Here is a 24,983-nt window from a genome sequence, read left to right as displayed (position 1 = left end):
CACCGCGTGCACACTCACATCCAGGTGTGCTGAGGGCGTGGGAACATGTGGGACTCAGTGCTGGAGACAATCACTTGACATGCCCTTGTTTTCCCACCTCCCCTTAATCAAAAGCGGGACTATTTACATCCCAGTCAGGGAACCCCAGTACCTGTGATATCTGGGAGATCTCAGGTGTGTGTGAGACCTGACCTGTCCCCAGGGACTCCAGGTTGGACAGTGCTAGGCCAAAATGAGGGGCCTTCCAGTTCAAACACCCCACATTCCACCTTGGGTGATTGGTGGCCTCAAGATGAGCGCACGTCCACATCAAGTTTCCAGGAAGGATCCCAGGGCAGGCAGATCTTTATTTCGCAAGAGGGCATAAAGAAACCTTTCAAACCCCTTTAATGGCCAATTCCTAATGGCAAAGATTGTAAATCGCTTCCCTGAATAGAGCAACCAGCTGCCAACCACTTACTTCAAAAATAAATCATTTACTACAGCCTTTTTACACCTGTCAAAATGTGATTTCCAATAGTGCACCGGCCTGGTGTTTCCCACTTGTGAAAACAGCCTGAATAAAACCTGGGCGCCCAGACCCTCTCTTGCCAGGTGTTGGGCTGCCACCTAGTGGCCACTCAGGCCCAGACTGCTTTTGACCTCCAAAGCCCTAAGGCCTTGGAAGGGAGCAGGGCTGGAGAGCAGGGGTTTCCACTCCAGGGGCCTGGGAGCTGTCCTGGGGGTCAGGGCCCAAATGTCCTGCCTGACATTAGTTGAAAGGCTTCAACCGAACTTGTGAGTAAAAGTCTTTTCTGTATGCAAATTTACTCATGTCTTAGGTTGGCTGAATCACAGATTCTGTGAACTCGAGTACATTTCAAAGGTCAGTGCTTCTGAGCCCAAAGGCCACTGTGGAGGGTAAAGGATACAGGAGCAGGGTGCACGGCCCATGGTGGCCACCCCAGAAGGCTACAAGGACTGGTCGGTGGGGGCCTCCTGGCACATCCCAGCACATCCTGGCCAGAACCGGTGGTTCTGATGGAGTTCTCATCCTTAAAGGCAGCTCCAAAGCCTTGCGTGAGCACCAGCCTCCATAATCTGCATTTGCTCTGACCTTTGGGGGCATATCTGGCCTCTCTGGGTATAGTGGAGAAAGTTCCCCTGTCCTGAGGATGGAGTTACTCATTTAAGACTTCCAGTATGTCCAAAATAGGCCTCTGGATTAAAAACCAAATAGTTTGTAAGGGAACAGCTTTAGGCCAAAAATACCATGACTTCTGGTCATGGCTGGGTGTCCCCTAAGAGGTGATCTGGGGGTGGAGGTGCTGGGGGTGGCATTCCAGGTTGACATCTCCCAGATTTTCCTGAGCACAGGAACCCTGTAGATTCCTCAGAGTCATCCATGCAAGGCTCCTGACTTGTTTGTAGGCCCTCAACACCCTGCCCCCTGTATGTCAGATTCTGTAGACAGAGAGGAAAGAAGGAGGAGGCCCAGTCTGCTGATTCAACACAGATGGCAGGGGGTGATATCCACCTCTCTAAACTGTAGATTCTTGTTCTCCTAAGTCACAGAAAAGTGGTGCGGCTTAAGTGCGAAACTGCCAAGTCAACTTTCCTGTCAACTCAGAGAACCCCAGATCCTCATTCATCAGGGAGCCAGACTGGGATATCGAGGGCCCTTGAGGGATCTGTACCAGACAGGCAGTAGATGACCCATCAAAGAAACATCCAGTCAGCAGCACTTGGCCTCAGAACTCAGGTCTTCTCTGACCTTCAACTTCCTGTCCCAGGCCTCTAAATTGTTCCATGTCCCCCATGTCAGAGCACTAACAGGCAGGAAGCCAATGATGGCTACACAGAGTAGTGGGGTGTGAACCTTGCCTCCTGGTGAATTATCATTGTGTATGCACCAGTAGGCCTGCCCCAGACCCATGAAGCCACTGTGTGGGGCTGGGCCTGGGCACCAGCATTTTAAGGCTCCAGTTGCTCTACCCTGCAGTTCAGCCTAAGAACCAGGGGTGTTGTACAAAGAGGTCTCAGCCTCTTTTTTGGTGCATTTGTCTGAGTTGTGTCCTTTTCATTTGTGAAGTGAGGAGTTAATAACAGCTCTTGCAAAATTGCTTTTAGGCTTAAAATAAAAAATATAACTGAATGAAAAGACTTTGCAAACTGAATAGTATGCAAGGTAAGATCTTTTTTTTTAATTTTTTTTTTTTTATACAAGAATTGGGGTACTGGTGCTACAGAGGTTGCAGGCAGCTTCGCAAGCCAGCACTCAACTGCTGCGCCACTGGGGAGGCCCTGCAAGGTAAGATCTTTTATAGACAGAGTGGAATAGCATCACAGACATCTAGTCTACCAAAGCAAGCTAAGCCTTTGCGTGCCTGAGCCGTGCTCTGGGTGTTCACACATTGTTCTGTATTTTTCTTTGCAAGCTGAGGTGCCTAGTGAGTTATAAGAGGTGCTGCCATGGGCAGTGGGAAGGTATCACTTGAACATTCCTTTCTCTGACCAGTGATTGCTCACTGCATTCTTTTCAAAGGCCGAGAAGGGAAAGAGAGGGAGGTTCTGACACCCACAGATTCCAGTGTCATTGGCAGCTACGTGGATGAGGGCTCTAGCTTTGTTTCCTCTCCCGGTGAAGCCTCCACGAATCACAGTGGCCTGGGGCATCGGCTGAGGCCTGGGGAGCATTCCTGCCCTGTCAGTCCCTCTGGAGTGGTCTCTGTGATAACCTGGGTATCTGGCTGCTGGGTAGGGGGATACCCAGGCCATCAAGGGCTGCTCACTCAGGGGACTACATGAGAGATGAGGTGTGTCGTCAAGACTTCTGTACCAGCAGGCTGGTTTCAGGACTGGAGGACAGGTGATCGCAGCTAAAGTCCCAGTTCCACTGAGAAGCACCTGCAGGTGTGAAAAGGACGGCCCCTGCTCTCAGGACCCTGCACATATCTCTGGTTTCTGCGCTCAGCAGCACTCCACCATCTTGACCCCTAGGAGGCACCAGAGCCATGGTCAACCTGACCTTTTGCTGGGAGTTGAAATACTCAGCCTTTACAGAGACCTGAGTAAAAGTGCGCTGGTCTGTTCTGGGCTTTGGGGGTCTGTAAGCTCACCTCTGCAGTTTGTCTTGACTGTGGCAACACAGGCACCTGTAACAGTCAGTGGATGTGGCTCAAATCGGGGAGGGCAACATGCCCTATGTCCAGACCCAAGGACGGGGCAGGGTGGTCACTGCTGTGAATGCGGGTGGGCAAGGAGGGTGAGTGACAGTGTTTTCATGCTGAGAGGAGTGAGTGTTAGAACTACAAGCTCTGAAAGAAAAGACACAAGCACCTGTGTGACACAGTCTCACACTCATTCATACTCACTTACGTGGGTTCATGTTCACACATGCTTGCACCCCCAGAAACCCATAGAACATGCACCCAGGCAGCAGACTTTGAACTGTATGTTTCTGAGTGTTGCTATCAGATGAGGGGGCTCTGAGGAGAGGACTCACTGATGCTTGGGAACCCCCGAGTGATCTACGAGGGAGCCACCTGTGGGGTGGACAAACTGGTGCAACCAGTGAAATCCTGGCACCTCCTGAGGAAAACCTCAGAGGAACATTGGCTTGGACAATATCGATGTTAGGAGAGAGTGTCCTAGAATGCAAAAGTGACAACGTTTTGGTTGTAGACACAAGTCAGCTCCATGGCTGCAGCGGCAACACCATGACTGAGCTGTTTTTCTTTTTTTTTTTTTTTTAAGATTTATTTTATTTATACAAGAGCTGGGGTACTGGCCAGATGTGCGGGAGGGTGAGAGGATTCACCAGAGACAGAGTGGGGAGCAGAACAGGCAGACTGACTGAAATACACTGCTGAGGGGAGCAGTGGGCTAGTCAAGAGAGGTCTGCTCACCATGTGGGTTGCTCCGAGATCGGCGGGGATCGAACCAGCACTGCAGGGGCTGCAGACAGCTTCACAGCGCTGTGCTAAACCGCCTGCGCCACCAGGGAGGCCCAAGCTGTGTTTTTCTTTGAAGGACTCTCCTTGACTCCATCCTGTAGCCTGGAAGGAACCTCTTCTCTGAGGAGGAACTCATGTGTGGACCTGGGTCTTTGGTCTCTCTGTTCTGAGCTCTCCTTTCTGTGGACCTTCATGTCTCCACACATTCACAGGCATACGGAGGTGAGGTGACCTTGTTTCCTTTTTCTTCAGGGTTGAATGTTAACAGAAGCAAGAAGAAGAGAGCCAGGGAGGAAGCAGAGCAGGGCTTCCCGGGCAGCTCGTGTCCATAAGTTCTGATGGAGGCAGGCAACAACACTCTACAAGGCTTCTTGTGAACGGGCCCAGTGTCCAGAGTCATCCCCTGCCAGGTGCCTTCTGAACCAACAGAGATACTTCTCGGGGCCATCTTAGAATCTCCAGGTCACCAAGAAATTGAAAACTCGCTTCCTGAGCAGTGGGTGTGGGTGAGCCCATGAAAATCATTTCCTTCTGTATTTCCTTGCCTGCTCAGTATCCCGTAAGGTGGGCATTTCCTCTCCCATGGCCGTGCTGAGTTCCTGCAGACCGTGTCCCTCACGGCGCTCGGGAATCCATGATGTCACTCGACAGAGCTGTGGAGAATAAGGCACTGTCTCTTTATTTCATGAGTAAGAAAGAGTTGTTTGTGAGCAATGTACATTTTCCATTCATTGTTCCACGGTTTAATAACAGTTGTGGAAAACTGAGTCATCAAAAAGCCTCAAAGCGGGTTGAGCACAGCACTATGGGGCTGTCCACAGCCTCTACAGCGCGGGTTTGATTCCCGACTGGCTAGGGAGATTCCCACATGGCGCAGCAGACCTCTCCTGTCTCACCCGCTGATCCCCTCAGCAGTGTCTTTGGTCTGCCTGCCTATTCTGCTCCCCGCTCTGTCTCTGGTGAATCCTCTCACCCCCCACACCTCTGGCCTGTACCCCAGCTCTTGTATAAATAAAAATAAATCTTAAAAAAAGAAAAAAGCCTCAAAGATGGTGAAGGCTGTAAGTCTTATGATTCACGACTTTGGTAAAAGAAGCTGAACCCAAACAATATTCCTGGAAATGCCCCCAGCACAGTGGCACATGGCTGGGAGGATCATTTGGTCCGACAATGTCCCTTGAGGGGGCAGTGACCAGTCGCAGGGCCATGGGACTGTGTTCAGATGAGCCGGGAAGCTGGGTGTTCTGGGGGGTGCTGACTGAATTCCAGTGGCAGAGGCTCTGGAAAAGTGTTCTTTCTTCCTCCAGGTTGATTTTGTAAAACTACAAAAACTGCTAAAATAAATGACCTTAAGAAGAGCTCTCTGTAGTGAAACATGAAGTTATGGGACCTGGGTCTGGCTGTTGGCTCAAATGCTACTGCTTGGCGCCATTGAAAAAGGGATTGGTTGTACGTATTCTGGTGGGAGAGAGAGACACAGACCCAAGACAGAGAGGCAGAGGCGGAGACACAGAGACAGACATATACAGAGACAGAGAGAGACATGCACAGAAAGAGACGTACAGGGAGAGGCAGAGAAAGGAACAGTGAAAGGGAGGGTGGGGGGCGACAGAGACAGACACCCAGAGAGAGGGGCTGAGCAGCCACCACCAGCAAGCGGGGCAGACTGGGCTGGTTTCGGTTAGTAAGACCCCCCGTAATTCTCTCTGTACTGATTTCAGGTCCAGAATCACCCCCACAGCACCCAGTTCCCACAGTGGGGCACCTCCTCCTCTAACGTGTTCCGGGGGGCTTCCCAGTGGGCGAGCAGTCCTGTCCTGCGGCCAGGCACGAGCACAGAACAGTGGCTCTGGGGGAAGAAAGGGAAACACTGAGCTAGGAGAAGGTGACAGAAGTCTTTGCTGCCCTGCTCCTCGGAGTTTGGACAGGGCACAGGGCATGCGCGGCCTTATTTTCCTTATTTTGGTTGGGGAAACTGCCAGTTGCATAGCACAGCTCTGTCCTTTTGGGGCTTCCCTCTGAGGGACGTCAGGGAGGAGATAGAGCAGGAGGGGGCTTGAGGCGCTGCTCCTCTGCTCGATCATGCTGAGAAAATACCAGGTTTCAACCCCTTAATCATCCTTGCTTTCCCCAGAAAAGGACAGATTCCCACCCTGAGCCCACAGCCAGGTTCCCATGGAAGCTAGTATTCCCAAGGTGCAAGGCACTGGCACTGTCTATCTCTGGCAGAGAACTTGCATGTGTGCATGTGAGTGGTGTGCATGTATGTGGCCTGCACAACCTAGGTGGCCAGTCACCCTGGGGCAGAGACCTGGCTCCTACTGACCTTGCCACCATCTAGCCCAGGTCTCTGTGCCTGCCTCTTCTGGGTAAGTGCCAGCATAGGATGGTGGCAGCCCTCATCTGCAATTGCGGTCACGGGAAACTGCGTCTCTGTGACTTACTGGTGTCAGTGCCACAGACCTAGTGTCCCGTGCCTACCTGTCCAACGTCCTGCTCTCCTGTTTCCGGAGCAGCCTGAGGTCCGCTGGGCTGTTCACAGTGTGTGCGAGTCCCAGCTGGTCCCATGGCTGCCACTGGGGTGTGAGGCCAGCCAGCGAGATCCCCCACCATTAGCTGGGAGCAGCGGCCTCTAGCAGACTGTGTACGTATGTGCAGGTTGTGCATGCATGAGGGTGCTTTCATGTGCACACGCACATGTGTATACAAACCCCTTTAAAACAGAAGACGAGGCTCTGGAATCTTTCCTGCCCCTCCCCACCAGTGCGCTGCAGCTCCCTTCACTGAGAAAGGGAGCGCTCACAACCTTGCATTGGCTCCTTTTGGAATTTGAGGGCTCTCTGCCCACTTCCACAAGTGTGCAGCCAGGCCCTCGCTGGGCAGACACCCCCATGGGCGGAGGAACAAGGCCTTCTCTGGGGGGACCAGGGCCCTCCCTTTGTGTGAGGCAGGAGCTCACAGATTTGCTGAGTGACCTGGGGTATCCACCTTTGTAGGCTGTGGCTGGGACAGTATTTTAAAAAAAACCACATTGCACATGTGACAGAGCCATTTAACACCATTTTTCTGACAGGATGGCCTACCGTGCTCTAATAATGTCCATGACAATCACCAGAGGACTAATTTCAAATTTTTATTAAAAATCACAGTTCAAAAATAAGTCTAGTGACCAAAGGGAGCTTGAAATGGATGGAGAGTACTGTGCCCCGCTTAACCGATGAGGTGGGCTCCCTGGGGAACCTCCCAGCAATCACCTCCACCAGCGGGGTCCATGCGGTGCTGGTGAAACTGACCTCACTGTCCAGCAAGTAACAGCCAGGCGTTGGTCAAGCGGAAAACAGGCGTGCAATTATTTTAACTAGTGTGTGGATCACCTTTCTGTTACGAAACCATCAGTCTCCCTGGGGACAAGGTGTTTGCGGCATCAGTCTAACTGCTACAGGTGGGGCAGTCTGGCTGCCCGTGATGCCCCTATATTCCCTGCTCAACAAGGACCAGAGACACTGCATGTGGACTGAGCCTGACCCAGGTGAAAACACAACAGAAGCACTGGACCACATGTGTGAAGATCCAATCCAAACTTTCAACCCCCACAAGAAGCACTGAGACTTTCCCAACCTTCTACATTTAGTGCTTTCACATTCTAAATACTTCTTAAATTCAGTTACCTTTTCCTACGCGCCTTCCTCTGACCCTGCAAAGTGGGAGTGACTCCTAGCTGCAGGTGTTGCTGGATGGATCAGACATGCACACGCAGCCTCTGGCCACTGTGGGAATTCTATTCAGGGCAGAGGGACAGCAGGGGAGAGGGTGGCTGCCTCAGGGCTGGGCTTGGGGAAGTCAGCCTTCCTCCTTCCTATCCCCTCCCAGATGCTTTTCAGCCCCAGCTCCCAGGGAGGGGCAGGAGGCTGCTAGAGTCAGGAAAACCCCAGCAGAGAGGCCTCCACACTCACTCTGTGCTCGCTCCCTCGCTCTGTGAGCCCTTACTAGACACACTCTGGGCCAGAAGGAAGACCCAGGAGCTCAGCACATGGCTTGCTTCCCCGAGGTCATTGCCACTCTACAAAAGGCAGCCCCGCCAGCCCTTCCTTTTATGATTTTAAATCTGTATTTGGCCTGACCAATAGAGAGGTTACCATTAATCCCTTTCATGGCAAGGACTCCCAACATTATCATCACTGTATTTTACATCAGACCAACACACAAGGGATCCTCTTTTGAACAAAATGATTGAACTACCAGACAGCACGATTTCAAAAAGCATCCATGGCTTCTAACAATTTTTAAACACAAGATATCCCAGTGACTCCTATCTTCTGGCCAAGCAAAGGTGCCAATTTTCTTTCTTTCTGCCTGGCTGTCCTCTTTTGGGAGTGGAACCTTCCTACCTCTGTAAGCTGGACACTTACTTTCAAATGTATTCTGTGCAACTGAGGAAGAGATGGTGAGCTATGGATTTTGAATGACCTAAGAAAGAAGGCTAAATAACGCTTTAATTATCAAGGGTCACAACAAAATTGACATTAGTGGGCAGATGACTTTATAGTTAAACATCAGTCAAGGATTAACTAAAACTGGGGTACTAGAAAAGAATTCTCAGGTCTTGGTCTTCAACCCAAAGTCAACTCAATAAGGCCTACTCATGGCAAGGGCCAGAGTGTATGGCTTTATTACCAATCCACACTTTCTTAGAAACTCATTTTAGATGCCCGGCCATCAGGTTGTCCTTACCAGGGCATTCTGGCAGCAGCCTCTGTGCAAGGGGAGGGAGTGCAGGGCACAGGCTGTGGATCACAGCCCAATGCTGTCTGTGCTTGGTCAGACTTGAGATAACAGCCTCCTGCTCCCCTGCGTGGTCCCCGTGAAAAGACTGATTTATTCATCTCCATTCAAGTACAGTCTCCTGAGAGTGTGCGGGAGAGGCCTCAGGGGAAATAAACCAAACCAATTCATTCTAACAGGTCCCATTTTTCACACAGACATGAATCTTTTGTCTCAGAACATTCAGAGCAACAGGAGTATCCATCCATCTTGACTTTACCCACTGAACTGGCAACTTACTTAGGAACTACGCTGGTCCAGTTTGCTTTATTTTTTAAGTCTCAAAGCACTTTTATCATCAGGAAAGCTTTTCGGTGGCATCACTCAGCGTCTTGGCCAGTCAGAGCCAGGTTCTGGAGGCAGCCAGGCCCCATTTTCTCCCCTTTCCTTTCGTCCACAAGCCCCACTGCTAACTGCATCCTTTCAGCACTTAAAATGCAGGGTGGCACACAAGTCCTGGCAATGCCTCTATGCTTGCCCTGTGGTCCAATGCAGCCCAGAACAAGAGATGATGAGACAAAAGAGGAATCTGGAAAGATTCTGAAAATAACCAGCTGTCACAACCACAAAGACAGAAAACAAGTGAATCTGTGGACACTTGGATCCAGTTGTCTGTTTTTCCTCCCACAGCTCTTCTGGGACACATTTGCTATGTGGAGGGTGAGTTCCAGGGCAGGCTTTGGGGTTCAGTCATGGGCCTGTCCCATGAGGCTTGCTGTCTTGAAGCGAGGGAGATGGAGACACTCAAAATCCATGCACTGGAATACATTTTCCTGTGATTCTTTGCTGGAATGCAGCCACAGACAGGCACGGAGTAGTTAGTTAACCACATCGTAGTAGTAATTTCGTAACCGAAGTTCCACTGCTACAAATCCAGGCCTGTTCTCCACACTGAAAAGAGAGGAGACGTGACTGTTAACAGGCTCCTGAAAACCAGTGATCGCAGCTGGGGCCTTTGAGGCCCCAGTTTGAATGCTGCGCCCTCTGGTGGCTTCTTCCAGGGCCTGCAATTCCCTGGCACCAGGTGAACCAGGTATCTGTGAAATACAATATCAGGCCACTCCAGGTATCCAGAACCCTAATTTGCAACCAACAGGCCCCCAGGTAACCCATGTTCACCTTAAAAATAAATAATTTCTGCACTTGAAGTCAGGGTCTTTAAACCCCAGGTCATAGTCTCTCTCCTTGTAACCTAGCAAAACTGAATGTGTCTGAAAATATTTATTGTTAAAAAATTTCTCTCCCATACACCTTAAATTTCCCTCCCATACACCAATGAAATTGTGCTGGATTTTCTGAAAGTCTCTTATTAAAACTCAAAGCTTGTTCACGGTTGAAACAAAGACCCAGGTGTTGACAATTATAAATTTTAACATAGCAAGACCTTATTTTTTGTCACTGTTGGCAGGTGAGGTGCTAATGGTTAAAAATTTTTAACAATTTTCAAACTAACCTTTTCAGACATCTCTGCTTTCTCTCACATGGGAGTGAACAGGGTCAGTTTCAGTAGGAAGCAATTGCTTCTCAACTGAGAATCGATTCTGAGTTGGAAGCTATTTTTCTTATTTTGTAAGATTTTTGGCTATATTTCAAGGGAATAAAGGTGCATACCAATAGGAACTTGAGGTTAAGTCATGTGAACTGTCCATATGCATCCTTTTTGACGTACAGCTGAATTTCCTATGGCTCAGTCTAGGAACCAGGGAACAGCAGGGAGCGTGGATGAGGACCAAGAATCACTCAGCATTATAGGGCAGAGTGGTTTCTACAGGACCAAAATGAATTGTTTTGCCAAATGGCATCAAAATAAACAGTTTCACCTGCAGCTCTCAGAGCAAGAAAAAAACATAATAAAACGGTTTGAATTATCAGTCATCTGTGATCATGGTTGGGGAAACAGGCCTCCTCAGTGTCCCTCACTTAGCGGCCATATCTGTGGTCACAAGTCAGGCCAAATAATGGCCAAGCCCAGGTCACAGAGGCATGTGTGAAAACTGTCTGCCCAAAGGGACTGCCTCCACACTGCTCCCAAAGGTCTACAGTTCAACTTCTGATCATCTTTGCAAAAAGGCATTCTGCTCCAATGTGCAGATCCAAATGCACAGAGCTCCACGGAATCTTGCCCATGTGGGTTTCAGACACTCAGCAGCCAAACACCAAGCAAACCTACATAAAGAAGAAGGGACACTGCCTCAGGAGTATCATTTGGGTGGGTTTCCTGGGAATTTCTTCTTTCTACCTTGGGAAAGCCTATCTCAAGTAAGCCCAGACAAGGCTGAGCTCCAGCAGAGGAGGGTGGCCAAGTGTCCTCTGCATGGCTGGCTTCTGCCCACCTCTCACCTGCCCTTACCTGTTTCCCTAATATGGGGGTGCTTTTTCCACTCTGCTGCTAGTGGCCAGAGGCCCCTTCCTTGCTTTCCCTGCCCTCAGGTTCCCATGCTACAGTTCTCAGGTGGGACGCCTGGTGTTAAAGAGACCAATATGGACCACCTAAAAGAGGAATAACCCCCATAATTTCCCTCATTCAAAGTTCCCATGCTTGGCTCTTTATCACCATCACAATATGCAATCATGAAATAAATAAGTAAATCTTTAACAATATGTAATCATGAGTTTATGCGAGGTTAATTTGTTTCATGTTCACCTAGCAACACCCAGCCCCTCAGCCCAGCCCAGCCCAGCCCAGCCCAGAATTATAACCTCCAGGAGGAAAGTGTTAATTAGTGCTAATTCACAGTGCTTAATACTTAAGAGTATGTCCATGATAAATCTAAAAGTGTATATGTATATTTCTGTCTAAATATGCATGCATGCATCCATCCATTCATCCAACATCTACCTACTACCCACCCATCACGTATTGACTGATCGATCTATCAGTCACCATCTAACCAGCTATCTATCACTATCCATCCATCTATCTATCTATCTATCTATCTATCTATCTATCTATCTATCTATCTATCTATCCTCTATTTACAAACCTGTCACTGGTGAAGGTGGCTGACTTTATAATGGAGAAAACAATGAAAACAGAAAAACTTCAAGTCTTTGAGAATATACAGGGATCATTTGCATCCCCTTCATTGACTTCTCCAGATTCTGGATACTTCCATGCCTCACAAAACTGTTTCCTTTCCTTCTACGGAGAAACTATCTCACACAGGGCTTCCAAATCACCCAGAGGCAACACACTGCTGGGCCGTGGGCCCTCCACAGTTTTGCACTCCCATGGGGCTCACAGAGAACACACTTGCTTTTTGTTTTTCCCCAGCACCCATATCTGATTCACAAAAGGAGACTTTATGCTTCTGTTCAGTGCCCAGTCAGCCTACCCAGCCTAGGCGTCTGGACAGATGGCGGGACATCACTACTTACTCATATGTCCAGCACAGGTTCATCAGCTCGTACATCTCCCTTGGACAGCCTGCGGGGCAGCCCATCCTCTCTCCTTTCTCCAGCATGGCGGAAACTTCACTTCCTTTCATTCCCTGAAACATGCAAAATATACCTGAGTTTTCAAAATTCAGTGTTAAGTAAGCAAAACAATAAATAAGCCCATGCCCGGAACGGCATGGAGCACATGCCCGGAGCACATGCTTGTATGACTGTAGTATGCAAAGAGCACCTGGTCTGTGGCACAGAAGGCAGGAGAGGGGTGCCCTTGTGCCAGGCTGGGGGCCTGAGGTCTGTTCTGTTTCTTCTCCTGGGGGCTGGTTTCAGGGTATGTCCCATTTGTGAGAATGCCTCAAGCTGTACCCTAGCATTGTGTACTTTCTAGTGCGTATAGCTTGATTTAAAAAAATCTAAAAATAGTAATACTTGCACCTTTGACACTGGAAATAGCCATTATTTCTAGTTCAACTCTAATTGATGTTGATATACATACCATTTTTAAGCATATTTATATGTGTGATACACTGAAAAAAAACCCATACTGTTCATTTAGCATCAAATTTCTAATTCAACTTAGAATCAACTGATGCTATATTAACTGCCCATTGTCAAAAGGTGGCGAAAGACTCAGAAAGCATGCCCTCGTTTTCAGATTCTCAGGGTCCTATAAAGAGTCTGCATTTGTCTCTTCTGATGACTCATAATTAGGAAATGAAGCAGCAATGGCTCACTCGGTAAGGCTTCTGCCCGTAGGAAAACGCTTCCCACATGAGCACTCCGAAGCTCCAGACGTCGCTCTTGCTGGAGAACTTGTAGTAGTTGATGCACTCTGGTGCGTACCACTTAACTGGCCACTTCCCGTGGGTCTGTGCCTGGGGGCCAAGAAACAGAGATGGTCCATGAAGAATGGAATAATGTGCACACATATTCCCAGCAGCGCTATTCCCAGCAGCCCAAATGTGGAAGCCACTCAAATGTCCATGGACAGGGGACAAACCAAATGGAGTGTGTCCATGACAGGATATTGTTCAGCCTTTAAGAGGAAGGGAATTCTGACACCTGCTGCAGCAGGGACAGACGACGAGATTGCCTTTCATGCAGCTGGAGACCAGTGTTCACAATGTGACTGTACCAACCAATGCTCCATCTTGATACGGTTAATATGGCAAAATTTATCTTACATGTATTTTATAGTTTTAAAAGAATGAAATTATGACCCACAGTATGTACAGCATGTGTGTGCATGTCTGCATTACAAAATATTAAATCTTAAAATCTGAAATTTTAAGATTTAAGCACACATTTTTGGATTCAGATCAATTTCTTATACCTTTTGGTCTTTTTCTCTCATCTCTTCTCTTGGTCATTCACAGCTTCTTGAAGCCAGTCCTGGCAAGCCTGGGAGCTGTGTGTCTCCAAATGGCCCATTCACACCCCCCTCTCTACCATATTATGCATTAATTTTAGATTTTGATTTCAACATGTGAACAATATAATTATGTCGGCTATTTTAAGGTTATTTTGAATTCGGAACTGATACAAACATAAACCCTTGGCAAATCCTAAACATGATAAAGACTGAGTCTCCACCATCAACTCAAAATCCTCATCCACAGAGAGAATCACGTATGAGATTTTTTCTTGAATTCTTCCAGAAAAATCTATGAAAGGATTAAATGGGTAATATATACCTTTGGGGGTGGGGGGAGTAAGGCTGGGGGGCATACACTCTGCATTTTACTTTTGAATTTTTCTACTTAATCATGTTTCCTACATATACTTCTATGTCAGCAGATGCAAATGAAGTCCCTTTTAGAAGAGTTAATTGCATGCTTCATATAAATCTACCGCAACTGATTTAACCAGCCTCCTGCTGAGAGGCCATTAAACAGCTCCCTGATATTTGCTATTGCTTGCCACGCTAGAATGAGCATTGCTGACAGTGTGTGCTGGGCATGTGTGGGTCCTCGGGAGGTGCTACTGGATCTAAGGGCGTCTGTGCCGATAGTGTGTCACAAACCCCACACCGCCACGCACAGTCCTCTGGGGGTCTACATCATCTGCGTCTATCCCTGTCATTTCTCTTTGCTCTTGTTTAATTCTATTCATTTCCATTAAAATTTGCTTTGTTTTCGGGATAAAACTCATGCCCCCAGCTTTTCAGTAGTATTCAGTCTCTTTTAGGTGGCTTCTAACCTGTTATTCCCTGTGCACACTATGATGATCGATATATACATACATAGATACTGTGACAAGGGACTGATGGGAATCTTGCTCCTTTTTCTTGTCTCTCACACTGACCCTTAGCTCAGGTCTGGCACCCCTACTTCCTGCCATGCCCTGGGCCTCCTGTCAGAGGCAGGGTGAGTGCCTGGGGCTGGCCCATTAGGTAGGCACGCTCCTCCAGTCTCTCCATAGTGTGGAAATCGGGGTGAGCCCCATCCAGCCACTCACTAGGTAGACCTTCAGGATGCACCATCTATTTCTGAGGGTGCTGGACATTCTCAGAGACCTGAGCACTTGGAAATCTATCCTTGGCATCCCTTCTACTGAGTCCCGGTTTCAGTGTTTTCCAGTTGGTAAGCACAGATTCTATGTACACTGTGGCTCATTTTGTAAGAGAATGACACTTTATCTTTTTTTTCCCCTTCTTTTAGTGCCTTTTTATTTATTTGAGGGTTCAGAGAAAGGTTCTAAGAAATTCCACAAAAATCAACCTGTTCAAACCATATTTTCCAAAGTATTAAATGAAGAAATTCCATTCATGCGTTTCTTCTTTTAAAAATCATCATTTAGTGCCTTGATTCCCCACTGTTCCAAGGAACATGGTTTGGAAGATACTTTTTGGAGTAAATCTGAGGGCATGATAAGTTGGAGTATTTCTATTTTATAAACAATAGAATCAAAGCATTAATAAGAACATTTTTACATAGCTATTTTTAAATAGTTAAATTGCTTATTGAAACCCATCCATAATAAAATAAACATACATTGTTTTTTAAGTTTTTATGACCTGCTGCTGTGAATATTGGCTAAATAACTCCTACCTTGTAGTAGTTTTCATCAGCACGAAGTGCTTTGGAAAGTCCAAAATCACTGATCTTGGCATAATGTTGAGTAACTAGCAAAACATTCCTTGCAGCCAGATCTCTGTGCACAAAATTGCACTCCTCCAAGTATTTCATTCCCATAGAAACCTGATGAACCAGCTCTATGATGTTCTTATCCTTGACATGCCTGAAAGTCACAATGTGTCATTAGTTATTGGACAGAAGTCCATTCCAGAACAATCAACCAACTTCTCTTGCAGACAGAAAATGCATCATCTACTCCTTTCCTGTTCTTAAATGGTATTCATGACTGGTGGCAAGTAACCTTGTTAACCTGTAGCTGCTCAAGACTGAACACCATTCTTCTAGTGTTCAAATGGTGTGACTATCAAGGCAAGTAGAGTAGCAGATGGGGATGTCAGAGCCTGGCTTTAGTTCAAACGCTTCTTTCAATACTGACTGTCAGTTTTGCACCTGTAAAGGTACATGTGTGTGGGGGAGAGGTGACAACACCTCCTTCTGCAGAGACTGATGACCCAGTCTAAGTCAAGTACAAACAGTGTGGCAAATGGGATGCTTTACACAGTGACGATTGTCTTGACTTTTCCCAGTGTGATTTTTCCCCTCTTGACAAGGGGTGAGGGTGAGCACAGTGTGACTACACCATCAGTGGTTGTGATCAATGAGCAGCAGTGGGTATTTCAAAAGTAATTATGGGAACATAGAGCTCTGACAGTCATATAAGACACCACTGCTGCCCCTTATAAAGTGTTTCTTTAATTATTAAAAAGAGCGTAAGGAGAGATTGCTTGTTAAGATATTCTTGACTGCTATCGCCTAATCAATACAGAGTGAGCAAAAGGAAAGAATGCGAACCAAATTGTTGGATTAGAGCATTCAGAGATAGAAGAGCTTTTGGCCTAAAGTCTATGACTGTCTTCCCTTCTCCTTCCAGGTCCCAAGAGTAGATGAACACTGGGAAGATGTGGGAGGTGAAAAGGCTTGCTAGAGAAGTCAGGCTACTGTGGGGGTCAGGCGGGGATCCAGCCACTCAGCATAAGCTTCTGAGCTACCTAGAGGTACCTGTTCTGCTGTAAGTATTTATTGAGGGGACCGAGTTCTGCCATCTCCATCACCAGCATCCAGGACTCGGCTTCGCAAATCCCAATCATGCGCACAATGTACGGGTTGTCCAGCTGCTGCATGACATTGGCTTCTGCTAGTAACTCGTCTTTAAGAGCAGGGTCATTGGCCTCATTTTTCAGAATTTTCACAGCCACTGTTTTTACGACTCTGTAAAAGAAATCAGAATATGTAAGAAACTTTCAAACTGGTTCACTTCCAGATAATTATCTCCCACAAAAAATAATTCCTCTGCACAAAATGGTGTTTTGGAAATACCTGTAACAGACTGGAAATGCATCTTAAGGGGCCATATCACAAACTTTCTAACATGTTCTCTCATTATATAGACAAAGATCAACACCTCCTTAGGTAAAATTAATAGGAGTTGTGTTGAATAATGCCCCAATCAATGGAAAAGCCTAAATTGCAGAATATTTAAATAGCCTTTAAGCAAAACTTACATACATAGATTTCTGCAACTTCTTGCAATTTACCACCTCAGATTAGGTGCAATGTATGTGAATATCAGTATTCTTTAATGTATGTGAGAAATCATGATTAAAAACAATTTTCTCAGAGAAGTGAAAATAGAGGGAAACTTCCTTAACCCGAGAAAGAGCAACTAGAAACCTATAGCTAACATCATACTTAATGGTGAAAATTTAAAGTTTTCCCCCAGAAATAAGGAACAAGAAATGAGGCTACCATCACTTTTATTCAATATTTAACTGCAGTTACTGGCTCATACGATAAGACAAGGGAAAAGATGGAAAAGTGTGAGAATTAGACATGATGCAATAAAACTGTCCTTATTTATAGAGGACTTATTTCTGGGTCAAGAATATATAAACTTGTAGAAACAATAAGAGAAAAATAATAGGAGAATTCAACAAGGTTATTGGGTATAGATCAATAGACAAAATTAGCAATGTCAGAGAATAGAAAATAAAATTTTAAAAAGATAACATACACATTGAAAATATTAAGTATCTACAAATGAATCCAACAAAAGAACTTGTATAAACCTCTACACACAAAAATAAACAACTCTGCTAAGAGAAACTCATGGTAAAAATAACCCAAGCAGAAGACTTGATACTGTAAAGACATCATTCTGCCCCAAATTAACCTGTAGGGCCTCTCATCTCTCCAAATCCTCTAGTTGAAATTATATATCTATAGTCAAATCCATGTTAATTCACACAACTAATTAAATGAGGAATTTAAGTATAGTAAGCTAGTTGAAAAAAATGTTGCATTTAGACAGGAAAATTTATGTTCATTTAAAAGTGATTGTGATAGGGCCTCCCCGGTGGCGCAGCGGTTGAGCGCTGGGTTGCGAAGCTGCCCGCGGCCTCTGCGGCGCCGGTTCGATCCCCGGCTGCTCCCCGGCCACCGGAGGAGGGTCCCACATGGTGTGCAGACTTCTCCTGCCGCCCGCTGCTCCCCTCAGCAGTGTACTTCGGTCCTTCTGCCTGCTCTGCTCCCCGCTCTGGCTCTGGTGAATTCTCTCACCCTCCCGCGCTTCTGACTGTACCCAGTGCATGTATAAACAAAACAAACAAACCAGCAAACAAATAAATAAAGCATGCCTCTATAAAAAAAAAAAAAAAAAAAAAAAAAAAAAAAATAAAAGTGATTGTGATATACTTACATATATTTTAAAATAAGCATACCTGTCAATTTAGTGTATGTACATATATGTATACACATATATAGATGAGGCAGTATCAAAAGCAGGAGTTTTTGTGCTTAACTTTGGTCTATATTCTTAATCCACAAATTATGTAAATTAGCTACTGTGGAAAAAAATTCTTATAAATGTTGCTCATATTAAAATTGCATGAAACAACTAAACCTCAAATATTCATATTAGTAACATGGTAAATAATGCATATTTAGAAAGTTTGTTTCAATGACCTTTAGAAACCAATATTTTTATTGAACATTCTATGTAAAGAACAAATGAAGTACTAAGAAATTAATAATTTAGCAATTCCTATATTTGTATAATATGTATTATTATTTGAAATTATAGGGTAACGCAAATATTTACACTGATGTATTTGGAATCAGAATTTCCTGGGTTAGAGAAATGAGACAATAAAAAAGTCAAAGAAAAGTGCAAACTGTTGTTATCAGTGGATGATTGTATTTTTTAATTAACTATACAGATGTGTGTGTGCATATAAACATGTCAAAATACATACACTAATATTAGGTAATAGAGTAGTATGTGAGTGGTACAGCTATAATTTTCAATTTCTTACCTTTTGCTTGTTTCTATTTTTTAATTCTCTATAAGGTGCATGTACCAGAGCTAACCTAAAATAGATAATTTTATATATATATTTAATAGCCATAATAGATGATTTCATTATATTGTTCCAGAAATGAACAGAAATTATAGTGTTAATAAAAAAGAATTTTCCATGCTAGGCAACATTTGGTATCTGGGACTAAATATACATAATACATGTATATATAGCAGTCACATCTGAGCAAGCATAGTGTGATACAAAGCAACTTACTTCTTCATCTGGTAGTAGCCCTTCTTCACAGTCCCAAAATTACCAGAGCCCAGCTCCTTATCCTCCAGGGTCAGCAGCTTCCGGTCCAGGTAGACCTCCTTGGGCCTGATCTCCTCAGGGTCTGCATAGGGGCTTTCGTACACCTCAGTGTCCATGGGCAAGGCTTCTCTCTGGACCTCTGTAACGCAGTCAAGAAAGAGCGTGGAGCTGCATCCTCCTGAAGTCTCTTCATTTCCTGCTCCTGCCTCCTGTGGTCACACCTTGCCTTCCTAAAACCTAGGTCACCTTGAGCAGTGATGGTGCCCTGAGTACTCAACGCAAGATCTCTCCCAACTCATGGGGGCAGTAAAACCCCTCATCCCTGTGGTGCCTGACCCCCATTCTTATGCATTGAAAATCCTAAGGCCATAGTAGCTTTAAGCTCTACCTGAAAATTCTCGGACATTCTTCCCCAGGAGAGGCAGTGTTTAGGCCACCTCCCACAGTGAGTTTTGAAATGATGTTAACCAACAGAGTAGCTCATAAATGATGCCCTGATATACTCTGGCGAGCCTGGAAAAGCTCTGGACCTGTTGTTTTGTTTACTGGGAACCTGGCTTTTGCAGCAAGGCTGTGCTGACATGGATGTCCGTCCACGAAAACAGCATTTAGAGAGACCCTAGACTTAGGGGACACAGAGGGCACTGGCTGCCTCCACTGCCTACTCCAGCTGCACTGTGGCCTCGGCTGCAGCCCGCCCAGGCCCATGTGACTATGAGAGACCCTTACCCACAACCGCCCACCCAGCTGAGCCCTGGCCAAATTCCAGGCCCGCACAAGATGATTAAACAGAGGTAGCTAACTGTTTATTATTGTTTTAAGTTGCTAAATTTTAGAATGATTTTTTGCAGCAATAAACAGATCAAGTTTGGCAATAAAAAAATAACCTGGGGCCATCGAAAGAATCTTGAAGGTCACCCCGAGGTCACATCTCTGAGAGCAAGTCTAGAAATGGTTACTGGGTTCACTGAGGACATAGCTTCCTTGGCCTCTCAGGGTATAAGTCAAGTCCTCACACACACCTAGAATTCTAGCAACTCAGACATCCCTTTAACCTCCCCAGCCAATCTAGCACTGCACCCTATGCTGGGACTTAGTACTGGACACAAAGATGCTTCCAGGAACACAACCTTCAGGGAGATAATTGCTTTGAGTCATAACGGTACTATAGTAAAGTAGTGCTGGGGACATCGGCCGCCTCCACTGCCCGGAGGCAGCTGTGGGTAAGAGCATTTTAAGTGTGGCCCCTTTATCGTGAGGGAGGCCTGCAGGGCATCCCACCCAACAACGCCACCATCCACAGGCCACGATGCCTGCTACCTACCACCACACAGCAGTGGTATCACTGCCAACCGCACTGTGCTCTAATTGCTGGCAGTGGGGAGAAGAGGCGAGCAAGCTGCAATTTCCAAGTGCCCCTGGGAACCATCCCTGCACCAGGTGTCCAGTGACTGAAAACTCTCACCTCGTTCCGCAGCCCAGGGCCCTCGGTCTGGCTCGTAGGGGTTGAAAGTGCTCTCCGGTCGGTTCCCGGGGGATGGGGGCTGAGGCACACAAGCAGACACAGGTCACTCCATTATTAATACAATGTTGAGATTATCTGCATAATTATTTTAATTTTGAAGTAATTATAGTGTGATTTTATGCAGGAAAACAAGGGAAAGAATTCAGAGGGCAGGAAAAATAGCAACACGGCTTATCTCATTCTTCGGGCAACTGCTTGGGCCTTGTAAGGGCTGCAGAAAGGTCAGGCTCCCCCAGCTCAAGGGACCTCAAGCATCTCGGAGGAGGGTGTGTAAGAGAATGAACCCACTGTTTAGGTGGAATTCCTCCCTCGGTATCATTCCCTTCTACCAAAGGATGCTGAGAGTTTCCATTATTCCCTTGGACCCATATTCCTCCATTAACTTTTTCTCTCCAATTTTATACTATATGGGAGTTATATTGGGTTGTTGGAAAAGTCATAACACATTTTTGCTTGAAAAACACAGAAAAAAATACGTCATGACTTTTCCGATAGCCCAATAGAAAAAGAAGATATAGATCCACCAGTGTTTCCATCCACTCCCAAATTCCATGCATTTCTATGTGCTGCCTGTATCTTTAATAGAGGGGGAGACTTAACAACATGTGGGTGGATGCCCAGGGCATACTGGCCGGGCAGCTCAAGTCCCCTATTGGAAGGCAGCTGATACCAGGCCAGGGTGCAGTGTCACTGCTCAATATCGTTATCATCACCATCACCATGGTCATCATCACGGCCCCCGTATGGTGGGGAAGCCTGACATTGCCAGTCCAAAGGAAGGTAATTAATTCTTCCTAATATCTGGAGCAGGAAACTAAAGCACATTAAAACAAAGCTTTGCTGGTCATTATTTATGGCCACTTTCCCAATTATTATTTGATTAACATCAACTTGCATCATGTAATAATGGGGAAAGCGCCTACTCCCTACAGTCCTATAACTTTCCCTTTTTAAGTCTCTTTCTCAAGTCTTCCTGATCTACAACCCTCATCCCCAACTGAAAACAAGCTTATTGCTCCTAAAAAGTTAGTCCATGGGAAAAAAAGTGTAATTTAAACAATTTTTTCTTTTTTTTTTTGGTGAGAGCTGAAGAGAAACTCGCTATTTCCATTTACTTCTCAAAGCCCAAACACTGGCCACAAAAAAATGAGATACTGCCAGAGCAGGGAGAAACTGAAAGAAACAGAGACAATAAGTTCACGATTATGTGGTCACTTCATTTCCAGCACACAAAGAGCCCTCGTCTGCCCTCCTGGTAGACACCACAGCCTGGGAAGCAGAGCACCATGAAGAAGGCCCAGGTGCCGCTCGGTCACTCGTCTCCAAAACCTTGGCTTCCTAACAACATCTACTGAGGACCACAGAGCCCGGCTCACAGGGCAAAGACCCTCTGATGAGGGGCACTGATGGGATGTCCTTGGATTCATTTCCTCACAGACTACCTCAGCGTCGCAATGACGTATAAAGAATGAAAACAGAAAAGCCCACGGCACCGTCATCTATCCACTACTAGAGCTTTGCAGCGCCCGCTGTTGGTGAGCAATAAAAGTGAGTAAAGAAAATGATGCATGAAAGAAGGAATGAAACTCATAAACTGGAAGAATGAAGGATAAACTAATGTAACTGGACAGTGTATTCTCTTTCGTGTCTTATGCTATTGGGGGAACAGGTGTGGATAATCCCAAAAGACTTCTCTGAGACCTTCACATATGATTACAGATCACAAAATGGGGACAGGCTGCGAGTTCCCTTTTCACTCTTATATAATTACGCTGTCTGGAGAGGGCTGTCCTAGGAGAAACCAGGTCATTACCAAGGTTTTTCATCCCAAGTTCTGCTCACTTTTCTTCTGCAATCGAACTCCAGGAGGAAAAACAATTTTCAAATTAAAAATCAACTCTCAGATTTACTATCATTTCAAGTTCTCCAATTCTCCCCATACCAGCAAATTTCTAAGATTCAGTCAAAACTTCCAGATGCCAGGACCAGACTTCATGAACAAGCAGAGTGCATGAACCTTCTCTTGACCTTCAGCCCTTGGCACACTTAGGACCTTGGTCTGGGGCTGCCACCTCTCCACTCCCATAGAGAGGTCCCAAAGCAGGAGACCTGCCATTACCTGGCACATGAGGAAGAATTTTCAGAGGTGGGGGTATAAAAATAACTAGAAGGGATACAAGAGCGTCCAGAATAAGAACTAGCAGCAATAGACACGCAAATGTAAGTGTGGACAGTGTTGTTTACTGAGCAGCAGGGTGGGCTTACCCCGTCTATCCTGGCTATGGACCAGGGGACAGATCAGAGGTCTCCTTTGGAAGGTCAGGCCCCATAAATTCAGCTGTGCTGTCACAGGGCTTCATTTCCACACAGCCCTCACAGAACCTGTGATTGTGAGCCTCCGAGCTCTGCCCCCACCCATACCCCACAACAACCATATCCATGCTCTGCCCCTTCTGCCCTCAGAAGATAACAGGTGGCATTACACTGTCACTCAGAAGAAAGTTCTAGAAAAAATGGGAAGCCTGCCATTGTGTCAGTTAAAAGGACAGTGGTATTCTATGATGAAGGTGAAGATACAAACCACAAACTTCATCTTTCTCAAAATGCTCAATGATTATGCCATTTAGAAGAACAAATTGTAAAAAATGAGCTCTAAGAGAATGATAAATTACCATAGGTTTGATTATTGCTTAAATTTAGTACAATTTAATGTGCTGGTCCACATTATCCTTTGCCATTACTCTTTATACTTTGTATTTATGATTTGCTCTGCCTTCATGGGTATGATCTTTTTTACACTAAGAACAAGGTGTACATAAAATGTTGATGGTTCCTTTTTCCCCATGTTTGCTAATGTTCAGAACAGAGGTTAAAACTGCAGACACCACTAGATGGCACTAGCTACCCTAACTTTCTATTTTCTAAAAGGGTAATACATGATTTTTCCATAAATGTGATAAATTCAGGTAAAAACAGAGCACAATGGACTATGCTAGTGAACTGTTTGTGTTTTCATGGTGGGTGTGGTGTTGTAACGACAACTGAGGGGGGAGAATCCTCTAAAATACAGGCAACACTGCAAACCAATGTTACTCAATAAAAATAAAGTTAATTTACTTCTGGGAAGAGAAGTGATGCAAATCAAATAAAAGAAAATTAAAACCAATCTTTCCATGATAATGAAAAGAAAATCATGTCCCTGATCTCTTATTGGCCAGGGTTAACTGCAAATAGAAAATGTATTTGACAAATATTCTAAAGAGTGCATGCCTGTATTTAAGAACTGGGGGACTCAGAAATGATCAAAAGAGAAAGAAATTACTGCTTTTAAGGAGCTGACAGGCTAATTCAGAGTTTTCTGATTAGGCAGAGCTGCTGCATCTCCTAATATCCATTTCCTAAACCTTAATTTTTACTCCCAGACTTCCTGAAAGACATTTTCTAATTAGGCAGCAACACACTGTCACAGTGGCCATGACAGAAGAGTCAGCAGGCTTCAGAAACATTGTGTGTCACTAGCCCTGCAAGGTTCTGGTCTGTGAGCCCGAAGGGCAGTAGTCAGGGCCAAGACAGACAGCATTGGTCAGGGCACAGGATAATATGAGCTCTGCTTCAGTTGCTCACCTTAGGAACAAAGATCTAAGATCTGGTGCTTTATAATGAGGTGGAAGCCCATTTTCTCATGGGTCTGGCCCAGACTACAAAAGTTACTAAGTAAAGAGGCATAACCTACAATTTTTCTTCAATCTCTTCTCAGGCTAACCCTGGTAAACTGTGTATTTAAATATGTCTTTATGTATTCCAATTAACGGCATATGTGTTGGAATAAAACATGAAAATGGGTTTCATTTGGAATTCTGGAACACATTTCCACAACTAAGATAAATAAGTCTTAGAGAAGTTGGCTTTGAAATATGAAACTTTCACTTGTCAAGGATGCTGTTCAAACTCTGCCAATTTTCTATAATAAAAGGGTAGAGTTATGTACTTGAGAAACATTCCATTACTGATAAAAGCCGGTTTCATTAATTTGAGGATTACCAGTCGTTAAAGCAAGTGTGTGGGGTGGAGGGGGAAGGAAGTATCTCACTTGCTATTTTTAGTTAAATTCACTTATATTCTTAAGTATTAAAATGTTACAAATTTCTATAAAAAGGCTTAAAATACACCTACCCTTGAATTTTATTATGAAATTTCAAAGTACCTGATTAGCAATCTTCCAATCAAAACATACTTTTCACTAAGTATCTATACGCTACAGTTAATTCAACTTCTAACACGACTTTTTTATGCTTGAATTTTTAAAAGCAACTACTTACGCTAATCAAGTTAACAAATTCAAGAAAGTTATTTATACTCTGGTTAAATAGATGGAATATTTCATGTAATTCCCCTAAGCCTTTTCTTATGTTTGGTTAAATAAAAGAAAATTAGTTCTCCATATATTTGTGAAAACATAAATATTAGTCCTCCTAAGATACTTCTGATGAGCAATTAAAACATTTTTAATCCATAGCTCAAATCACCCCTATCCTGCTTTCCTATTAAATTTTGGCATTTG

At 45.3% G+C, this 24,983-nt stretch overlaps 1 protein-coding gene across 3 annotated transcripts in view; it reads right to left on the bottom strand.

Annotated features, from left to right (window-relative positions):
* Window positions 1–7,085: 7,085 nt before the first annotated feature.
* Window positions 7,086–24,983, bottom strand: part of SYK (spleen associated tyrosine kinase) — a 69,418-nt gene continuing 51,520 nt past the window's right edge. For all 3 annotated transcript variants that reach the window (XM_054689257.1, XM_054689258.1, XM_037493903.1), the window contains exons 8-14: window positions 20,363–20,441; window positions 18,859–19,036; window positions 16,286–16,495; window positions 15,200–15,389; window positions 12,884–13,024; window positions 12,135–12,247; window positions 7,086–9,647 (exon numbers count right to left, since the gene is read on the bottom strand). In XM_054689257.1, the coding sequence (XP_054545232.1) occupies window positions 9,575–9,647; window positions 12,135–12,247; window positions 12,884–13,024; window positions 15,200–15,389; window positions 16,286–16,495; window positions 18,859–19,036; window positions 20,363–20,441 (984 nt within the window). In that variant the 3' untranslated portion in view covers window positions 7,086–9,574. The remainder of the gene's footprint in view (window positions 9,648–12,134; window positions 12,248–12,883; window positions 13,025–15,199; window positions 15,390–16,285; window positions 16,496–18,858; window positions 19,037–20,362; window positions 20,442–24,983) is intronic.

This window comes from Talpa occidentalis, unplaced genomic scaffold (assembly GCF_014898055.3).
Source record: "Talpa occidentalis isolate TD23 unplaced genomic scaffold, MPIMG_talOcc4v2.1 talOcc4.7, whole genome shotgun sequence".
Classification (NCBI taxonomy): Eukaryota; Metazoa; Chordata; class Mammalia; order Eulipotyphla; family Talpidae; genus Talpa; species Talpa occidentalis.
Note: the sequence above shows the minus strand (reverse complement) of the source record. Positions and strands in the feature narration are given on the sequence as shown.